The 21,911-nt window shown below is 53.5% G+C and overlaps 1 protein-coding gene across 1 annotated transcript in view; it reads right to left on the bottom strand.

The window, feature by feature from the left end:
• BCR (breakpoint cluster region) overlaps positions 1-21,904 on the bottom strand; it is a 75,296-nt gene extending 53,392 nt beyond the window's left edge. The window contains exon 1 of the mRNA XM_006901408.1: positions 20,725-21,904. Coding sequence (XP_006901470.1) covers positions 20,725-21,847 — 1,123 coding nt within the window. The 5' untranslated portion in view covers positions 21,848-21,904. The remainder of the gene's footprint in view (positions 1-20,724) is intronic.
• Between the last annotated feature and the right edge of the window lie 7 nt (positions 21,905-21,911).

Below are 21,911 nucleotides of genomic sequence, written 5' to 3'. Positions count from 1 at the left end.
TCTCTAACTACTCCACGCACACAGTGCATGTGTAACTGTTATCTGGAAAGGAGGCTATCCTCCCCAGCATCTCAGTGTGAGAACACCTCGTGGGAGAAGACAGCAAGTTCTCCTCTCTCTCTCCCACCTCAGCCCCTTAAGAAACTCCAGGACACACCAGCCAGTGCAGTCAGCACCCCTCCTGTTCCTGGTGCTGACATCCACGGTGACGCCAGGAGAGCAAGGACCCCAGCACCGTGCCCCACGGCCACGTGAGTGCATTCTGCACATGATCTCCCTGCCGTCCTGAGGCTTGTTTTGTGTATGCTCCACTCACCCTGTCTTCACTGCAGTCCTGTGAGTGACCACCAGAGTCACTGTACAGCTACGCTCCGTGGGGGTTTGAAGGAGACCACCAGTGCTTTCCCTAAGATGCACTGTTGCCGAGTACCAGTGAGTTGGAATCAACTCAGCTGATCTAGCAGGTTTTCAGAGCCAGTAAATCACACAGGAGGATACTGTCCCTCTATTCCACAGCGCAGCTGATGGATTCGAACTACGTGCCTTTGTGTTGGTGCACAATTCCTTACCACTGCACCACCAGAGCTCTGTAACACGCTGCAGCCTGGGATCAGCCCCTTTGGTGGTACAAAAAGCCCTCGGAATAGCCCCTCCTTGGTTGCTCACACAGCCCTGGCCTCAGCCACCTGCCACTGGAAGACCTTGAGCTTCCAGCCCCCAAGGGCTGCCTATTATCCTCACCTGACCCTGGTGTGTACAGCTGGGTGAGTTCAGTGGGCTCCAGGGCACCCCGGCTGCAGGGCTGTTGCTGTGTGTCACTATGGAGAGGCTGATCCAAGTGTGTGTGAGAGGCTGCCCAGATGGAGGGGTTCCATCCTTGCAATGGCCCAAGTCCTCTGCAGACCCAGCACGGATGGACAGCCAAGTAGCTTGCTCCTTGGCCAGACAGGATTCAGAACAGGGGGCAGTTGTACTTTCTCTGCCCAGAGGGCTGGGCATCACTGGTCCTCCTTCCACAGAGAAGGATTTAAGGCAGCGGGTACCCTCTCCTTCACAACCAGCAAGAAACCATAGTTCACACAGCCTTGGAGTCGTGGTGGGGTGGGAGCCGTCGCATGTGCCCACAACCTTCCCCAGGGGTAGAGTCACACCAGCATCTGTTGCACAAGCTGACTCAAGTGAGGCCAGGCAGGTCCACGCCACCTCTTCACGCTCCTAAAGCCAGTCCTCCCTCCTCCAGCCCACGTTGACTCTGCTGTCACGTGCAGTATTTGTCCCAGTGGCCACACATAGCCCACAGGCTTGTTAGGGACGTTACAGGTTGTGACTAAGGCGCAAAGCCCTCAAGAGGGCCGAGTCAGCCATCGCAAAAGGTACACTTCTCTCCTGGTCACCAGCCTCCCGGCATGGGTCTCTGCCTTGTTTGAACAAGTGCTATGAAGCTCTCTGAGCTCTGGCAATGAGGGGCCACTCCACTGTCCAGAAGGGACATCTCTTGGGACAGGCAGAGGCTGGGTGGACAAATGAATGGACAGACAAATGGATTCTATCCATTAAAAGTGGTGAGTGGATGGAGAGATGGAAGGATGAGGGCACTAATGGATGGGTGGGTGAAAAGACAAATTAGATGGACAGACGGCCTAACCTGGCAGATAAGTGGCAGGGTAGATGGAAAGATAAATGGATAGAAAGAAGGATGGATGGATGCATGGAAGTACAGATGGAAGGATGAGTGGATGGAAGGAAGCAAGTACATATAGGACAGATGGATGCAAGCAAGCATATCTGATGGATGGATGGATGGATGGAAGTACAGATGGGAGGACGGACAGATGGAAGCACAGATGGGAGGACGGATGGATGAAAGAAGCACAGATGTAAGGATGGAAGGATAAATGGAAGAAAGGAAGTAGAGATGGAGGGATGAAAACATGGATGGAAGGATGGAGAGAAGCACGGATGGGTGGAAGGAAAGATGGATGATGAGTGGATAGAGAGATGGAAGCACAGATGGAAGGGAAAAGGATGGAGAGATTAATGAATAAGTAGATGAACAGATAAAAAGGAAGGTGGATAGATGGACAGGATAAATGAACAGACAGATATACAGATGGCCTAAATTGGCAGATAAATGGCAGGGTTGAGGGATAGATGGAACAGAAGAAAGGTGGATGGATGGAAGGAAAGAAGCGTGGATGGAGAGACTGATGGATGAATGGATGGAGAGAACAAACAGGTGGGTGAAAAGATAAATAGACAGGTGAATAGACAGACAGGATGAATGAAGAGACAGAGAGATGGGCAGATTGCCTAAACTGGCAGATAAATGGTGGAATGGATGGATGAAAGGATGGTAGGTGGGTGGATGGATGGATGGATGGATGGACGGATGGAAGGATGATGGATAGATGGAAGAAAGGGAGGAAGGAAGGAAGGATAAATGGATGGATAGATGAATGAAAAGGTGGATGAAAGGACGGATGGTGGAGGGAGGGAGGGATGGAAGTAAAGAAGGAAGAAAGGGTGGATGGATGGATGGATTTAAGAGTAGAGTGAGGGATCAGCTGATGGATGGAAAGAAAGATGGAGGGATGGATGGACAGACGGAGGGATGGATGGTGGAAGAATGGATGGATGGAAAGATTGATGGAGGGATGGATGGACAGACGGAGGGATGGATGGTGGAAGAATGGATGGATGGAAAGATTGATGGAGGGATGGATGGACAGAAGGATGGTGAAGGTATGGAAGATAGATGAAGTAAGGAAGAATGGATGAATGGTGGAGGGATGGATGGATGAAAGGATGTTGGATGGATGAAAGATGTTGGATGGAAGAATGGACAGAGGATGGATGGTGAAGGGACGGATGAGGGAGAGATGAATGGATGGATGGCAGAGTGAGGGAGGGAAGGATGGCTGGGTGGATGGACTGACAGACAGGTGAATGGATGAGAGAATGAACAGCCGAATGATGCACAGACAGGTGGATGGGCAGACATGGAAAGATGGAAGGATTAATGTGTGCTGAGTGTAAGGATAACAGGTAGCTAGGTGAGGGGGTGAGGTGGGCTTGAGGAAGATCCTGGATTCACACTCTGTTCCCTCAGCGTGGGGGTTTTTACCAGCTTTGATGGATAAATGACTCTTCTCCTCCGCCATGTAAAATTCCATGCACTCAAGTATAGAGAGTGACGTTAGGGCATCACACTCACTTCCCTCATCCCGAGACCTCCCCCTGCTCAGCACTACCACCTCCAGCGACTCCCCAGACAGGAGACCAGACTCACAGGTTCCACAGGAAACACCCAGCCAGCTCCTGGGCTCAGAGCAGGGACACCTACACATCTCCCATAACCATGCGGCGTCACAGGACACCCCACAGCTGGTCAGCTGACAGACTGCTCACAGACCACCCCCACAGCCAGGTGACCAAAGCTTGGGTGGTGCGGTGTATACGGCTTACCGGGCTGCATGAAGCAATTATGTAAGTACCCAGAAACTAGCCGGGGTTTGCTTCTCAGGTTATGTAACCAGAGCCCCCAGCTGCCAGCAGCTGACGCTGTCACACGGCCTTGCCTCTGCTGAATTTCAGAAGTGAATCCCCAGGCTGCTCTTTCCAGCCCCCTGGCTGGATTCGAACCTCTGACATTGAGGGCAGGGACTCCCTGAGGTGGTGTTAGGTGCTGAGACTAGAGCATGCTCATCCCTCTTGATGTCCACTGTGATCTGAGCCACAGGCCTGGCCACAAGGGCAGACCCTCAAGGTATTGCCCTGGGGGGCTTCCAAGCTGAGGGGATCACTTCCCAGCACCACTTCAGACAATGTTCCAAGGGCATCTGTGTGCTTCCAGAAACTGATGTCCAGGCCTTCTTTCTGGTCTGTCTCAGTCTGAAAGGCCCTCTGTGACCTAGTTCACCATGGGTGACATGTTGGTATTTGAAATAAATGCCAATGTGATGGTGTCCATCATCGCAGCAACACACAAGCCAGGACAAGAGGGTAAACAGATGAGGCCCACACAGCATCCACTCACAGCTCGTGTCATTTATCTATTTTTCCTCACATCATGTTGTTGTTGTTCACAGTCGAGTCAGAGCAGACCCCAGACTGCCCTTCCTTCTCCCACAGAGCAGCTGGTAGATTAGAAACATGTGTCTTTGAGATTGCAGCGCAGTTTCTTACCAATAGGCCACCAGAGCTCAATGCTTACTTATTTTTAAATAAATAGATTCATTTAAATAAAGAGTTGTTTATTTTTAAATAAACAGAGTATTGACTATCTGATCCTTTAAGAAGAAGTCCAAACCCCAAAGTGGGCTCCAATCCTGGGGAGTCTGTCCCTCCTAACTAAGCCCCAAGCTAAGCACACATGGTAGAGTCCAGCCCACGGAGCTGCTCACCCTGGGCCCGGCTGTCAAGCAAAAGCTGCTGCGCAGAGAGGCCAATGACCTCAGCACCAGCGTCCTCAGTGTAAGCACACAGGGACCACATGGGCTGGAGAAACTGGATACAGTGACCAAGCAGATCTCGTCCAATGCCAGGACACATGGAGGAGCTGCCTGAACACTGGCAGACTTGGCCAAGAGTGATCCAGACCACCGACAAGTTCCAGATAAACTCAACAATAAGGTCTCCTTCCCTTCCCAGGAACCCGAGCTGGTGGACAGTCACAGCCAATGATCTCAGGACACATGTGTTGCAGACTAGACTAACATGATCCCATGCAGGGTCTGCCAACCCAGGAACCTTGGGGCCTGCCTGTTTCCAAGGTGGACAGTCACAGCTGATGACCTCAGGACACTTGAATCTGCAATGAGCCCAGCATAGCCCCTGGGCAGGGTCCTCTCAGCCCAGGGCCTGGCTGTTTCCAAGGTGGACTCTGGCCTAAGGCAGACCCCAGACCCATAGCCAGCCCACCTCAGGCCCTGCTTCTCCTCACACAACCTCCAGCTCACGCTGCAATGTGGGAGACTGCTCACTCAATGAAACTGCTTCCACAAAGTTCTGCGAAAGGTGGGGGAGAGGAGTCAGAGAGCAAGCCAGCTGGAAGAGCATGTTTAGAAGGTGAGGAGGCAGAGACCACCGAGGGTTCTAAAATATCAACACCTTCCTACCAGCAAGTTCACCAAGAGACATCAGCCTTTGTGGGCAATGGGAGCGTGTGAGAAGGCCCAGCCAAAGGCCACCACAGCGAAGAAGGGCAGACCAAGTAAGTCACAGAGCTGGACGATGATAATCAATCCCTCACAGCGCTGGGAAGAACACTGCTATGCTGTGGAAGCCACGAGAACCATGACTCTGTCTCGGAAGACATGCAACCAAGTGTCCCGTGAGGCAATGGTAGATTCACGTATCTGTGAGGCAAGGGTGGATTCACGTATGCCAGACGTGCTGCCAGGAGGGACCAGTCCCTGGAGAAGGACATTACGCCAGGCAGAGCAGAGGGTCGGTGACAAATGATCAACTAGCACTGTGGCCACATCCATGGGCTCAGACACAGCAGCATTGGTAAGGATCATAGGGGCAGGGCAGGGTTTCCTTACAGAACCGACTCAACGTTTCCTAACACACAAGAGGGGAACAAATGTACGGAGCCAATGTATTTCATTCTCATTGGATCAACAAAATACCCAAAGCAGCACCAGTCAAGAAATCAAGCAATATGATGCACGGGGAAAATGTGCTGCTGGCGTGCAGAAAAGCAAAGATGTCACTTTGATGACTAAGGTGCGCCTGAAACCAGCCAGGCCTTCTTCAAATCACTTCACATGTGCAAACGCTGGACAACAGCATCTGAATTGTGGAGCTGATGAAGATGACGAAAATCACCGTGGAGTACTGGAGAGGGAGCAAGTTCATCAGGACATGCCGTGGGTGGTAGAAGCCTGTCTCAATTACCTAGGACACATCAGGAAAGATGAATACTGAGAAAAGATCAGGTCTGGTAAAACGGAGAGTCAGCAACAGAAGGGAAATCCCAGTAGCTGACATGCTGTCCACAACAAGAGACTAAGACACACAGATGGTCATCGTGGAGAGGACCAGGCCTGGTCGCCACGCCAAGAGGGTGAGTCTCGAAGGCCGTTCCTCCAAGCATACACAGCTCACCAGGAAACAATGAGAGCCAACACGAGTCGGCACAGAGGGGTTGTTGAAGGCAGCTCTGTGTGGTCGTCCCTTACAGCTCACAAACGTTTACAAATTACCCTGGACACAGGGAAAGCTCATGGGAGTCCATCCCCGCAGGGCTGCCCCTACATAGCACACCTCAGCTGCATGAGGTCGCCCACCCACTGCTCCGTATGCCCTTCTGTGAAGGCTTGTGGGACACGGCCCACCCCACTACAGACACCAGCACGGGCACACGGTGGACAGGCCTCAGCAGAGCCAGGATCTGGACACCTGCTCCCAAAATGCAGGTCACAGCTGTGTGCTGCCCAGACCGGAGGACGGGCCCAGGCAGGATAGCACTTAAAACCCACAACACTTCAACAACCGACTCCAAGACACCAACGAGAGGGATGTAGATGTCTACCTGGGTTTCTACACACATATTCACCACCGGACTAATAGGTGACATAGGGGAGAAGAAACCAGCACTGTCAACAACATTATCTTGGATCCACAATTAATACACTTGGTAGCAACAGTCAGGAGAACAGGAGGCGTACTGCACTGGGAAAGTCTGCAGTCGTCAGGGACTTTTCCAAACAACTGTGAAGCAGTTTGAAGACTAAGGTTCATCTGATCCAAACTATGGTCTTTTTAGTCACTTGCTGTGCTGCTGAGAGCAGGACAATGAATAAGGATGAGAGAAGGATTGATGCCTTTGAACTGTGCTGTTGGAGAAGAGTACTGAATACCCCACAAAGAAACACAAAACCAAACAGATACGTCTCAGAGATGGTGCAGCCAGAGTGCTCTTTGGAAGCAAAGATGGCAAAGCTTCATCTCATATACTTTGGCCATGTTGCCAGGAGAGTTACTCCTTCGGGAAAGAGTATCATACTTGAAAAGGTGGGAGGATGGTGAAGGAGAGGAAAGGACTCTCAGCCAGTTGGACTGACACAGTGCTGCTGCAATGAGCTTGTGTCTGAGATTGTGAAGATGGCACAGGATAGGACAGGGTTCAGATCTGTTATTCATAGAGTAGTTACTACGGGTCATACTTGACTTGACAGCTCCTAACAAAAATGTACTTGTTGCAGAAGATCAGAGTACAGCCTTCAATAAGGATTACATCCCCACATCAAGATAGGAGGGAAGCTCTGCTGGCTTAATGTTAAGAAACTGCATTGTCATTGTAAAGGTTTACAGTTCTAATCCACCAGCTGTCCAGGGAAGCAAGATAGACAATCTCCTCCTACAATTTACTGCCTCTGAAAACCTGCTGGAGGATCAGCTATGGGTCATTTCTGACTTGACAGCACACAGTGACCAAAGGCCAATAGACAACAGCATGACAAACGGAAAAAAGCTGATCACTGATGTTGCCAATGATCTCACCTTACTTGGACTCATATTCAACACCTGTGGTACCAACAGTCAGGAGATCAGGAGATGCACTGCTTTGGGAAAATAAACTGCCCAGGACCTCTCCAAAGTGCTAAACAACAAGGATGTCAATATCAAGACTAAAGCATACCTGCTTCAAGCCACTGTCTTTTCCATTACTCACTATGTATCTGAGAACTAGACAATGAATAAGGATGACAGAAGAACAACTGATGCCTTTGAGCTGTGGTATGAAGGTGGAGGAGAGCACTGACTACCTCATGGACTGCCAAAAGAACACAGGCACATCTTGGAAAACATGCAGGCAGAGTGTTCCTTGGAGGCAAAGATGGTGAAGGGTTATCGTGCATACTCAGGGCAGCTGTTAGGAGAGGCCAGTCCCTGGAAAAGGACAACAAGTTTGGAAAAGTGGAGGGTCAGTGAAGAAAATCCTCAGGGAGGTGGGTTGAGACAGTGACTACAGCAATGGGCTCGAGTGTGTCGGAGACGGTGAGGACGGCACAGGACAGGACAGGGTTCAGATCTGTTGTTCGTGGGGTCACTATGGGTCTTATTTGACTCGATGGTACCTAACAACAACAACAACAATATACATGCATTTCAGGGAGCTGTGAGCACAAAAAGTACCATAATGCATGATTCTGTATGTGAAACTGGGAAAAGTCTAACACTGAACACAGTCTTGTCCCCCACACTGTCTTTGGTCACTAATAACAGATCAGATTCCCAGACACCCCTGTCCTTGCACGTCTCCCCTCCAAAGCTTGTGGTTAATGTTGGATGATCCCAGAGGCCATGGTTCTCACCCTGGTGGAGAGTAAACACCCTGCAGGGCTCAGCACACCTAGACGTGTGTGTGCAGGGGCAGGGACCACAGAGTCCTTGGGCGGCCTTGGCCCTGCAGCTGTCAGACCTCAATTCTACAAACAGCTCAAGTGTGCCTGGAAGAGGCCCCAAACCAAAGGTGGGAATGAGCCTCAGAAAGCATCATGCCCGTACCAGCTCCATGACACTCAGAGCCTGCCCCACAGGAAGTGCGGCAGTGAAAATCACAGCAGGTTCAGAAGTCAGCCTCCCAGCAGTACGCACAAGAGTATGTGTGTGTGTGTGTGTGTGTGTGTGTGTGGTAAATGTGTGAATGCACTGGTGCCTAGGTGGTGTGCACACGCGTGTGCCCATGTGTATGTGAAGGCATGCTCGTGTGCACACGTGTGTGTACACATGGGGGGGTGTGCATGTATCCAAGCGTATGCACATGAACACAGGTGCGTGTGGGTGTGCCTGTGTGTGCACATCTGTGTAGAGGTGTGTCTACTTACAGGTGTGTCTGTGTGCAGGCTTATCTGTGCACAGGTATGTCTTTGTACAGGTGTGTTCGTGAGGCTGTGCAGGTGTCTGTATGTCTGCTCTGCAGGTACATGCGTATACAGACATGTCTTTGTGTAGGTATGTCTGTATACAAGTGTGTCTGTGTAGGTGTGTTTGTGTACAGGTGTGTCCGAGTCTTCCTTTGAGAAGTGATCTATGCAGCACCTGGGGTGGACACTCACCACCTGGGTCTCTATAGATGGATCAAATGCAGCCCTGCCGCCTGGCATTCCAGGCCGGCTTCCTCTTAGAAGCCAGGGTGGGAAGTAGGGGAAGACCATGACCGCCCAGTGCTGGACACGAGCCTCAGGAAGACAGCCAGGCCCGTACTTCTGAGCCACGCAGCCCTGCTGACCCCCAAGAGCCACAGCCCAGGCGGTCTGAGGACTAACCCAAAGGTCCCAAGGCAGGAGCCATACGGCACAGAAAGTGGCCCAGCCCAAGGCTCCCAACTGGCCACTCAGAATTACCAGGGCCCAGGACCTGCCTCAGCAAGACCTCCTGGTGTCCACCAGCCAAGAGGCAGACCTGAAGCCGGGCTGTCCGACTCAGGTAACATAGGGTGGTCTCCCAGGAGTGTCTGGAGTCAGTGTAGGACCTGGGGTAGGCTCACTGGGGGGGGAGGTTGTTAGGTGCTGTCGAGTCAAGTACACTCAGCAACACTATAACCAATAGATCTGGTCTCCATCCTACTCTGTGCCGTCCTCACCATCCCTGACACACTGCAGTCACTGTGTCAGTCTATCTCGTTGAGGGTCTTCCTCTCTTTCATTGACCCTCCACCTTTCCTAGCATTTCAAAATCATAGGAGAAAGGGACAACAGGACACGTGTTGGCTGGGGCCGGATGGCTCAGTAGATGTCTTCCCTTCCATGTGTGAAACCTGGGTTCACATCCCTGCCAGTGGCCCCATGCTCAGCCACCACCTGTCCCCAGGAGGGGTCTCCTGTGTGGCTGTGACACTGAGCAGGTTTCAGTGGATCTCTCAGCCTGAGACAGAGGGGGGAGAAAGGCCTTTTCTCCCCACTTCTTCTGAAAATGCCACGGTATCAGGCATGGCACACCCATCCCAGGGACAGCACAAGACCAAGACCACATGGGGTCTTGTGCTGGGCCGCCCTGGGCATCAGTGGGTGCAGACCACCTGCCCCTGCACAGGGAGGGCCAGCGTGCTCATAGCCAGGCAGGGTGCCCTGGTGTTCAGGACATCTCCCAGACTTCTACTTCCCAGCGTGGAAGTGGACAGTGGGTGCCTCGCTGGCCCTGCACACTGAGCACAAGTAGAGGATGAAGCCCACTGTACCTGGGGGCCTAGCCTCCTCACCATAACCTCAGTTTCTGGAGTCACTGGGACCGGAGTCAGTGTGGCACAGGGCCTAAGGAGTCAAATCTCACTCTCCCGCCGTCCACACAGGTATGACTCACAGTGACCCTCTAAGGCTGGAGATCACAGAGAAAGTGAGAGCCCGCAGTTCTCCAGCAGAGCCACTTGTAGACACGACCCACTGGAGATGCATGGCCTCTGGCCTGCAGCCCAGCACCCGACAGACCAGACCACCAGAGCCCCCATCCCCACTGGCACTCAGGTGGGGACGGGGCTGCTCACAGGAGGACACCAGGTCCCTGCTGCTGATGCTGACCATGTGTACAGTCTGCCGTCCACGGCCACTCTTTCATCCCAGCTAGTGGCCCGGCCTCTCTGCCATCCACACAACATATACATCTGGCCAGCAACACTGCCATCTGCACAATGGCTCATTCATGCCAGTCAGTGGCCTGACCGGCCTCCCTGCTTTCCCAGGGTCTCCAGCGACCACATTCCAGAGCTGTTCTGCAGGTCTCATACCCTCCAGGGTCCTTCCAGCTCCCCGGCTGTCCTCTTCCCTAGTGTTCCCTGCCCACTCTCCCCATGTCCTCCCCAGCCTGGCAGGCCCTTCTCCCGAAGCCAAGTTTGCTGTCTTCCCCTTTGCTTGCTCTTCTCTTCAGCCACTCTTAACTGAACCCCACTCACAGCCCTCACCCTTTGTTCCTGCCCTCTCCCCGAAGACAATACTACCATATGTCCCAACCTCATGCCCCCTTTCTCCCTAACCATTCCATGTGACTGCCACATTCGCCTTCTCCAGATCAAGCTCTGAGCGAGCTCTCCCCTGCTCAACAACCTCCAGGAGCTCCAAATATCCTCAATAAAGAACACCATCCTCGGGCGGGTCCTGGGTGCTCACATCCGACCTCAGCCTACCCACTAGCCCCCACCACCCCACAGAGTCTAGAGAGCAAGGAAGTCCACCTAAAGACTAAGGTGCACCTGATCCAAGCCACAGTCTTTTCCATTACTTCCTATGCATCTGATAGTTGGACACTGACTAAGGATGAGAGAAGAGTTGATGCCTTTGAGTTGTGTTGGAGAACAGCACTGAATATTCCATGGACTGCTAAAAAAGCTAAACAGCTGCACCTTGGAGAAAGGGTAGCCAAAGTGTACCTGGGAGCAAAGATTATAAAACTTCATCTCATTCTTTGAGCATGTAGCTAGGAGAGGTTATTCTTTGGAGAGGGATATCATGCTTGGGAAGGTGGAGGGCTGGTGAAGGAGAGGAAGACCCTCAACTAGGTGATTGACATAGTGACTGCAGCAAAGGAATCAAGTGTGACAGAGATGACAACGATGGCACAGGATAAGACAGGGTACAGATCTGTTGTTTATAGAGTCACCATGAGTCATACTCAACTCAACAGTACATAATAATAATAATGATAATGATGATGTTCCAATAATCTCAGTCCTCAGGAGATGCAAGAGCCGAGAGTCAGTGGAGACCTAGATGTCAGTGCCCCAAGCAGGACTAGTCCCACAGGCCAAAACATGCCAGATAAATGCACAGATCATGTACAGCACCCAGGACAATCGGTCCCCATGAGAAATGAAACTCTGGGTGCAGGTTACACAGGGATGACCCAGGACGTATCCAGCCAGGTGGGTCAGTAAGACCCAGAAGGATAGAACTGTGTAGTCCCATGAGAACTGCCAGATGTGCAGGCTGGATTTAGAAGAGGTCATGGTACTAGGCATATTATAGCTAATGTTAGATGGATCTTGGCAGAAAGCAAAGAATATCAGAATAATGTCTATCTGTGCTTCATTGACTATACAAAGGCTTTTGACTGTGTGGATCATAATAAGCTGTAGCTGACTCTGAGAAGAATGGGAATCCCAGAACATTTGATTGTGCTAATGTGAAACTTATACTTGGTCCAAGAGGCAGTTGTCAGAACAGAGCAAGGAGACACTACGTGATTCAAAATCAAGAAGGGGGTTCGTCAGGGATGTATTCTGTCTCCATACCTTTTCAATCTGTATGCAGAACAGATCATCCGAGACGCTGGGCTATACAAAGAGGAATGTGGCATTAGGATTGGTGGAAGAATCAACAACCTGCGTTATGCACATGACACAACTCTGCTTGCTGAAACTGAGGAGGACCTGAAGCGCTTGCTGCGGAAGATCAAGGACTACAGCCTCCTATATGGACTGAAGCACAACATCAAGAAAACAAAGATTCTAACCACTGGGCCAATTGGCAGCATCAAGTATGGATGGTGAAGAGACTGAGATAGTTAACAGTTGTAGTTTACTTGGCTCCACGGTCAACACTCTTGGTAACAGCAGCCAGGAAATCAAGAGACGAATTGCATTGGGAAAGTCAGCTGTGAGGGACCTCTCAAGAGTACTAAAGAGCAACGATGTCAGACTGGAGACTAAGGTGCGCTTGATCCGGGCTACAGTCTTCACAATTACGTGCTATGCATCAGAGAGCTGGACAGTGACTAGGGTAGATAGAAAGAGAATTGATGCCTTTGAGCTATGGTGCTGGAGAAGAGTGTTGAATATACCATGGATTGCTAGGAGAACAAACAGGTTTGTCATGGAGAGGGTGAAGCCAGAATGTTCCCTGGATTCAAGGATTCTGAAGCTTCACCTGACATATTTTGGGCATGTTGCAAGGAGGGACTGGTCCTTGGAGAGGGACATTATGTTTGGCAGAGTGGTGGGGCGGCAAAGGAGAGGAAGACCTTTGATGCAATGGATCGATTCTGTGACTAGAGAGGTGGGAATAAGTGTGTTTGAGATGGCTAGGTTGGCACAGGATAGAAGAGCGTATAGAGCTCTTGTACATAGGGTCGCTATGACTCGCAAGTGACTCGATGGCACATAACAACAACATGAATGGGAGAGGCAGGGAAAGTGTGATCCGAGGAAGCAGACATGGCATGATCTGGGGGTGCTACACAGCAGTGGGGGACATACAGATGTGCTGGCCACACAGCAGGGTGAGTAGGACTGAGGTGCCTACAGCAAACACTTGGAAAGGGCTGAAATGGCAAATGTCTGTGCCTCACTGTCCCTCAGCCATCCTTCCCCACAGATGGTGGGCTGGGAAATCAGCCCATCACAATGTCTGACACACTCAAGCCCACTGCTGCAGTCACTGTGTCAATCTACCTGGTTGAGAGTCCTCCTCTCTGCCATCCCTCCACCTTCCCAAGTATGATGTCCTTCTCCAAGGAATAGCATCTCCTAGCAAGATGCCCAAAGTATGTGAGACGAAGCTTCACCATCCTTGCCTCCAAGCATGGGCTTGCGCACCTGCCCATATGTGGGCTTCTCTTTGCGAAGTTAAATGCTGTCCCCTTACTCAGTGTGAGACGCTCAGATAGGAAGGACAGGATGGCCCCCAAGTCCATCCACCCTGACACCCACTCCGTGCATGGACACATGTGGTCCTACGCCACCTGCTCTGAGAACTCCCTAGACAAGCAGGCTGGCACGTCCAGGAACAGAGCCCTGGGAAGGAAGATGTCCACAGGTGCGGCCTGCACCCTGACCACTGCCTGCATCAACTCACCCAAGACAACCTGCACTGCAGCCGAGGGCCTCTGTCCACCCAGGTCCAGCTTAACACCGTGAAAGGGGCATAAAGAAACCATGTGGGCAGCTGCACAGGACCTCTGTGAGGATGCCACTCTGGCTGGCACCTGGGATGTCTGACCACCACCCTGTTCTCATCACCCAGGAACATGGTGATGAAGTGCATGGTGGAATTGTGCTGCTAAGTGAAAAGTTAATAGCTGGAACCTGCCAGCAGCTGGGAGGGAGAAGGGGATAGTTTCTTCTGTCAGGACCTACAGTCTCAGATCTGAAGCTAGATAGGACTAGGGGGTCCTGGGTTCACACTCATGTGCAAGCTGGACCACGCACATGGAAGAGGTGGTGTGGGTGTAAAAATCAGCCCACCCCACAGACCCGAAGAACAGAGACGTCAGTGTAAAAAGGAGAGATGACAGATGCTTCCAGACAGGGTGATGGTTGACGTCACCTTCTTATTCAGATATGTCATCAAGTAAAGCCAATCACTGGAAATGCCTGGCGTGATCAGCAGAGGGGCAGGCCCTCAGTGACAGGCCTGATGTGGGAGTGCACAGCAGGCTCGGTCACCTCACAAACCAGAATGTCGCAGCTGAGGTCAGCTGACTTCTTACTGTTGTTGTGTACTGTCGAGTCAGAACCAACCCAGAACTGACCAGAGTGTTCAGAGGCAGTTAACTGCACAGGAGGAGACTGTCCATCCTTGTCCAGCACAGGAGCTGCTAGATTCAAACTATGTGCCTTCAGGATTGCAGCACAGCTTCCTGCCACCAAAGCACAACAAGTCAAACACCCCTAGGAATCGTCTAGAATGTTCCTCATGGTCTCTTACACAATGTGAAGACCCCAAAAAACCCCAGCAGTCTACTAGCAGGAGGTAGGGACCATGTGGGCATTGGTGTGCAGGAGCCCTGATTATTAAGGTTCCCTGGGACCACTGCGGCTGGCCTCTCTCTCTCCTCTTCCATGGCCCCTGCTGTCCTTGGGGCCGTGCGGCCTAGGGACAGCACCTTCCTCATCTTTCTTGTCATCCTCTGAACACATGTCCAATTGTCCACTGCACACATATCCCAGGAATCTCCCTACCGCACCCCTTCGCTTACATTTGAACCAACTGTCCCATGGCTGTTAGGCAGCTGGTCACCTGTGTGTGGACAGGGCCACCTCTCTCCTGGATTATAGGCATTTGTATGTGGACAGGGTCCTTTTTCCTGGGTGCTGGACATCTGTGTGGAAAGAGTCCTCTCTCTCCTGGGTGCTGGATATCTGTGTGTAGACAGGGTCCTCTCTCTCCTGGGTGATGGACACCTATGTGTGGACAGGGCCTTGTTCCTCGGTGACAAGCACCTGTGTCCAGGTTCCTACAGAAACATCAGCTAGTCTCTGTCACAACCATCTCCCCAGCAGATAAAGAATAAGACCTCCAGCAGGCTGGATGAGTGACGTCACCCTGCCCCGGCTGCCCCATGTCCCCTCCGACCTGAAGCTCTCCTTTGCTCCCTGTGGACTGAGAGGCCAGGACTGAGTCTTCTCACGCCCCTACAGTGGCAGGCATGTAATTAGGGTAACCACCCCCTCAAGCCACTTCACAAGGAGGTTTGGGGTAAATAACAGGGCGGAGTTGAAGCTGAAAGTCATGTCTCCGTCATTCAGGTGGCACCAGCTGCCACCCAGGGCCTCCAGGGCCTCCAGGTCACAGTGCCCTCAGGCACCAGCCAACAACTGGTTGGGTCCAGTCAGGCTGCGGGTCCAGTTGGGCTGTGAGGTCAACATAGTAAGAGGGACAGGACCCAAGATAACTTATTATTTGCCCATCTGAGGCTCCAACACCCCCCCAGGGCGGAGGGGGTAGCCACAGACAGCAGACAGAGATCGTCCCCAAGCTGGGTGGCTATGTCATTCCTAGTCACACTGCCGAGTCACTGCCACCCCACGGACCAGACAGATCGTCTCCAAGCTGGGTGGCTGTGCCACACTTATCACACTGCCACCCCACGGAGTAGACACACAGTCCCAAAGCCGGGTGGCTGTGTCACTCCTGGTCACACTACCACCCCACTGTGCCATCAGGGACACACACACTGCCAGCCTCGGGACCACAGCCATACTCATGTTTTCTCCAGCTGCTGTTTGGAGGGATCCCTCCATCTTTCTCCTCAGCCCATCTCCATCCAAAAGTTCTGCTGAGTATCACAACCACACACAAGCCTCCCCTGGGGAGAGGGGCCAGGTAGCCCCACATGACAGCAGCTCCCCCCCAACCCCCCACCCCTGAGCCACCAGTGCCTCCAGAAAATCCAGGACGAGACTAAGTGGGGCTGGGCCAGAAGGAGCCGCAGCACAGCATAGGTTAGACACGTGGTTGGTAGAGGAAAGATCAGCAGTTCAAACCCACCAACCTCTGCACCAGAGGAGGATGGAGAAGCCACTTCCTTCGAGATTCTAGCTTTGGAAACCCTCACAGGCAGCTCTGTCCCATCTACCGGCCAGGAGTTGGGACCCTCTTGACAGTGGTGTGCCTGGGTGTGGGCCAGGACAAGGAAGGAGTGAGCAAGCAAAACCCTCAGAAATCAATCTCTTTCCATCGCTGACCTCAAATGACTGGCCCCAGACCTGTACCCCAGGCCACCACCCTACTCACACCATGGAGAAGGAAGCCAGACCAATGAGGGCAGACAACAAGGGCCACAGATGCACAGGGATGTACAGTGAAAAGAACCAGTCTGTTTTTGTTGGTTGATTTTCAATGGAGGAGACCTGATTTCCCAAAAACAGTGGACAAGGAAGGGCAAGAGCAGCTTTCCAGAAGGTGCCGGGACTGTGGCCACCAAACCAATCCATCACACAAGGCTCCTGCCAACCCCAATCACACAAGGCCAGTCACTGAGTCAAGCCCAATGACACAAGGCCCTCACTGTGGACACTGAGCAGATCCCAGAGACACAAGGCCTCTCATACCTCCTTCTAGTTAGCCGCCGTGTGTGTGTGTGTGTGTGTGTGTGTGTGTGTGTAACTGACCACAAGAAAACCCTCACTGAGCCAAAGCAGTATGGGGACCAGGGTCAAGAAACCCTATGTCCTCCAAAGACCAGCCTCAGACCCAAATGGGTCTCTATGACTGCACACCAGGCATGGGTTTGTCACAGTGCAGTGGCTCCCATGGTGCTGGAGGCCATGCTGTCAAGATTTCACATACCAGCAGCCACCCAGGGAGACAGGTTTCAGCGGAGCTACTACACTAAGACTAGGAAGAAAGGCCTGACTATCTACATTCAAAGCTGGCTGGTAAAATCCTCTCCCTATCCCCCCATCCCACCCCGTCACCACAGTCACGTCTGCTTCAGTGCTGGGAGCAAGACCCCAGGTGAGCCAGAGTTCAAGCACAAGGTGGCCACAGCTCACGCCAGGGCTCAGGAGGACAGGGCAGGGGGGGTGGCTAACAGTGAGAGTGAGCACTCAGAAAACGACAAACACCCCCTTACAGGAAAGATCGAGAGCAGGAGATCGTGCAGAGACCAAGGTGGTGACCAAGACTTGGGGGCAAAGGGCCCAAGTGCAGGGCTGCTAACCAGCAGAGCGACAGTTCAAATCCACCAGGACCATGAAGTGGACCCATTTCCCCAAGGCCCACCAGGACCATAAGGTGGACCCTAACCATAGCCCCTGGGGCCCAGAGGTCCACCAGGACCATAAAGTGGACCCCAACCATAGCCCCTGGGTCCCAGAGGTCCACCAGGACCATAAGGTGGACCCCAATCACGGCCCCTGGGTCCCCCGAGGCCCACCAGGACTATGAGGTCCAGCCTCCTCCACAGTATCAGATCTTTGATTCTCACCAGATCTTGGGAGCCCTATTGCTCACGTGGGACTGCAAGATGGACCCCAACCATGGCCCTGGGAACTGAGGCCCACAGAGGACCATGAGCAGCAGATCTTTGGCTCCTTGAGGTTTTCCTATACCTCCACCCTAAACTCCTGCTGACGAGTCACAAACTCACTTTGGTGCTCCCACTTTCAGAATTTCTGGAAAGTGTATAGTCCTCTCTCTCATCAACTACATGCCCATGCTGCAAAGACCATGGACATTCCTGTGTGCACCTACCACACAGAGGAAGAGGCTGGCACCTAGCAGGGACCTACATCCCACACGAGGACTGTCCCCCTGGACTGATGGGGGGGTTGCCATGGCTGCAAAGGACAAGTCCGCAGAGACTCCATGTTCCAGAAGGGTCCATCTCTGCCCCATGCTCACTCACTGCCATCAAGTCGGAAGCCACTCAGAGGAGACTCCACAGCGGGTTTCTCAGGCTGCAGGCAGCACAGGACCAGAATGATGCTCTGTCTCCCGAGGAGCCACAGTGGATCTGAACTGTCAGCGAGATGCTGTCTCTGGGGGCCTGCAATGGCAGCCCAGCCGCTTCTCAGCTGCACCCACGCCTAGCAAGGTGAGAACTGGGTACTCTGTGAAGCACCCCGAGATCAGGTCACCAAAATCCGTGATGGAGTCAAGCCCAGCTCACACCATGTGTGCGGAAGAATTCATGCCGCCGACGTGTAAACGCTGGCATAGGCCCTGAAGGAGGTCTTCAGGCCTTTCCTCCAAGGCACTCTGGACAGACTTGAACCCCCAACCTCTGGATTAATAGTGAAAGGTGTTACCGCCTGGACTCACAAAGGCCTTCAACTCAGAAACCCAAGCCCACTCATACAAAGAGAACTCCCAAGTGTTGAGACTGGGTTCCCACACCTGCTGAGATAAAAGGTGGTTAAGCGGCCAGACACGTGAGATGGGTACGCCGGGGCCTGCAGGTTACAGAGCTAACTCTGTGGAACTTAGAGAACACTTGTCATATTGGGAAAACCTGTTGTCAAGGACTTCTCCAGAGAACTAAAGAACAAGGATGTCAATTTGGAGACTAAGGTGCACCTGATTCAGGTCTTTTCAACCATTTGCTATGTATTTGAGAACTGTACAATATATAAGAATGACAAAAGAACTGATGCCTTTGAACTATGGTGTTACAGAAGAGTACTGACTGCCAAAAACACAGATATGTCTTGGATAAGGTGCTGATTGCTCCTTAGAGTCAAAGATGGTAACACTTCACCTCACACACTTTGGGCATGTTGTTAGGAGAGGTTATTCCTCAGAGAAGGAATCAAGCTCGGAAAGGTAAAAGGTCAGTGAAAGAGAAGACCCTCCAACAGAAGGATTAACACAGTAACAACTGCACTGGGCTCTAGTGTGTCAGAGATGATGGGATGGCACAGGATAGAACAGTGTTCAGGTCTGCTGTTCAGAGTAACTGTGGGTGGTACTCAACTCAACAGTACCCAAGAAGATAACAGACATGGGACCTCGACGACATTCAGAGAAGGATCCAGGAAGTCTTAAATGAGAGGTCCAGGTGTTGAGGAAAAGAAGCAGCCAGGGTGGACAGGCCCTGTGGCCCCAGAGGGTCTGGCCCTATCTATAGAAGGCCAGCCGACCAGTCCTTGAGAGTGGCAGGCAGTTGGCTAGGCACCTGTGGACTGCAACTTGGACAATAAGGCAGCCAGAACCCCCACCAGCAAGAGAGGCTCACTTCTGTGAACACCTTTCACCTCCTCCTTCATAGCACTCTCTTCTACCATGGTACAGGGCCAACAGCTGGACAGGTCAGTTTCCAGAGACACAGAGCAAGCTTCCAGACCCCAAATAAGCTGATGTGCCTGCAAAGTGGCTTCTAAATCCTTCAGCCTTCCACCTACCAATCAGGGAATTAAGAGAGCTCGGCCAGAGGCCCAGGAGACACAGCTGCCAATGGAAACCTGCGGCTCCAGGTCCCAAAACAAGCAGGAGGGGGTGCTGGCTACAGAAAAAAGCCAGCTTCCCAGAGCCAAAAATAGCCCTCCAGTTTCCAAGAGGATTCTGGTGACCTAAGCACAAAAACCCATCAGCAGAGATGGGGAAGCAGGAACCAGGGCACCTGCCCTCAGGCCCCACTCTGATCAGGCCCCTTGGCCATCCAATCAACTGCAAGGGACACCTGACCCAGCACAGAAGTTCCCAGAGGCTAGACCATCCACTTGGGGCCTAACTCAGCCTCCAGGCGTCTGGAGGAGGGGACTGGAGCCAGCGGTGAGTAAGATGGCAGCCAGGCGGGACAGAACCCTCACCCCTCCCTCTGGCGGAGCTCTCCTGTCTCATTTTCCTTCTAATCCACCTTCAGTGGTTCTGACATGTACCCGCGTGGGACTTGGGCCAGCAGGTCTTGAGTTCCCCAAAGGTGTCACATAAACCCTCTAGCACAGAGGGGGGTTTGTGTGTTTAATATCCCAGCCCAGGAAGCTAGCTAGCACAGATGTCTCCACACACACCCCACCCCTCTGACAAGCCCCATTCCACACGGTGGGCCTGGGGGGGGTGGGCAGGGAGGCCAGCTCAGTCAGGTGAAAGGTCACTAGGAGTCCTTTCCCCTCCACAATCTAAAGAAGCCTAAGCCGCTGGCCAAACCTGTGTGTCACTGCTGATGGTGTCTGTAGACACCTGACTGACCAGGCCTCTCCCCTGAGGCCTCTGTGGCAGGCTGCAACTTCAGCTTTTTGCTTTGCAATCCAGTGACTGGAAGTTTGCGTCACCTGGGGATACACCCTCCATGGTCAAAACACCAAACACTGCTGAGACGCCTGGTGTGCTCACACACCTGCCACCAATATTTCTCTGACGCTGGGGGTGGGCTGGAACCACCAACCCTCAGGCTACACAGTCAGGCAGGAAATGGTCGTCTCTGCTCAGGGCTGTCTGTCCACAACACAGACCTGGGAAAAATCAACTTAAAACAGTGCCTTCTATGTTTTCCCACTTCCCTCTTCGACCCCTAACACCAACATGGGTACAGAACAACCTAAGTTGGGATGTTGAGACCCACCTGGATCTCCATGTAGGCTGTCCCCATCGCTGGGCCAGATCTGGCCCGTCTTTCGGACACCGACGATGGTGGCCTCAGACACAACCACCTGGCCCGGCCGGCGCCGCTTCTGGCACTGCGGGGTTGGGGGGCTGCTGCTCTCCAAGGACTGCTGCGAGTTCTGGGAAGGAGAGCGGCTCTTGTCGCGGGCCATGCGGTAGGTGGTGGGGCTGGGGGACACACGGCTGGACTGGCCCGAGGAGAAGTCCTCCTCGCTGGAGGTGAGGTTTTCGTTGGAACTGCAGTCTGGGGTGTAACCGCCGCCACTGTCTTCGAAGCTGCGTGGGGAGTAGGACCTGCGAGGCCAGGTGAGCCGCTTCTCGGCCTCCGAGGCGCTCTGGCTGCGCAGAAGTGCACCCTTGCCCTCGCCCTCGCCCATCAGGCCCCCGACGTAGACGCTCTGGTATGGCTGGTACTCCAAGGCCGGCCACGGAGGCCTGCCGCCGCCGTTGGCCTGGATCAGGTTGTCCTTGAGGAAGCGCGGGTTGAGCTCCGCGTCCTCGTAGTCGCCGTCCAGGCCGCAGCCGCCCTCGGAGGCCCGCGCGCGGTGCGGGGGCCTGGGCGGCTCGCCGGCCCCCACGCCGGACTTCTTGCGCTCCAGCTGCATGGCCTGGGTGCCCAACGCGCTGATGCGCTCCGACACCTCCTTGTCGTTGACCTTCACAAGGCCCCGCTCGTGGTGGAACTCCACGTTCACGTAGAAGGGCTTCTCGGCGTCGCCCCCCGCTGGTCCCGCGCCCCGCCGCGCCCGCTCGAAGTTGGAGCGCAGCGCCGCCACGGTGCGTGTCGCCGCCGGCCTGGTCTTCGGGGAGCCCTCGCCGTCGGGGCGCGACTCGGGTTCCACGGCGGTGGACTCGGGAGGCACGGGGCGCGGCGTGCGGGGCTCAGCGGCGCCGTCCGGGGGCTGCGCGGGGCGCCGGAAGCCCCAGCGCTGGCGGTCGTAGCTCTTCTTCTCCTTGGCCAGCAGCGTCTGCAGGTAGATCATGCGAAAGCGCTCCTGGTTCACCTCCTGCTCCAGACGCCGAATGGAGGCCTTGCAGCGCTCCAGCTCCTGCTCAATGTCCCCCACCGAGCGCAGCTCCATGCGCGGCGGCGCCGAGTCCGGGAACTGCGCGCGCCACGCCTCGGCGAAGCCCACCGGGTCCACC

The sequence above is a fragment of the Elephantulus edwardii genome, unplaced genomic scaffold, assembly GCF_000299155.1.
Source record: "Elephantulus edwardii isolate Elephantulus edwardi_28Jun2011 unplaced genomic scaffold, EleEdw1.0 scaffold00325, whole genome shotgun sequence".
Taxonomy (NCBI): domain Eukaryota; kingdom Metazoa; phylum Chordata; class Mammalia; order Macroscelidea; family Macroscelididae; genus Elephantulus; species Elephantulus edwardii.
This window is presented reverse-complemented; position numbering and strand designations above follow the sequence as displayed.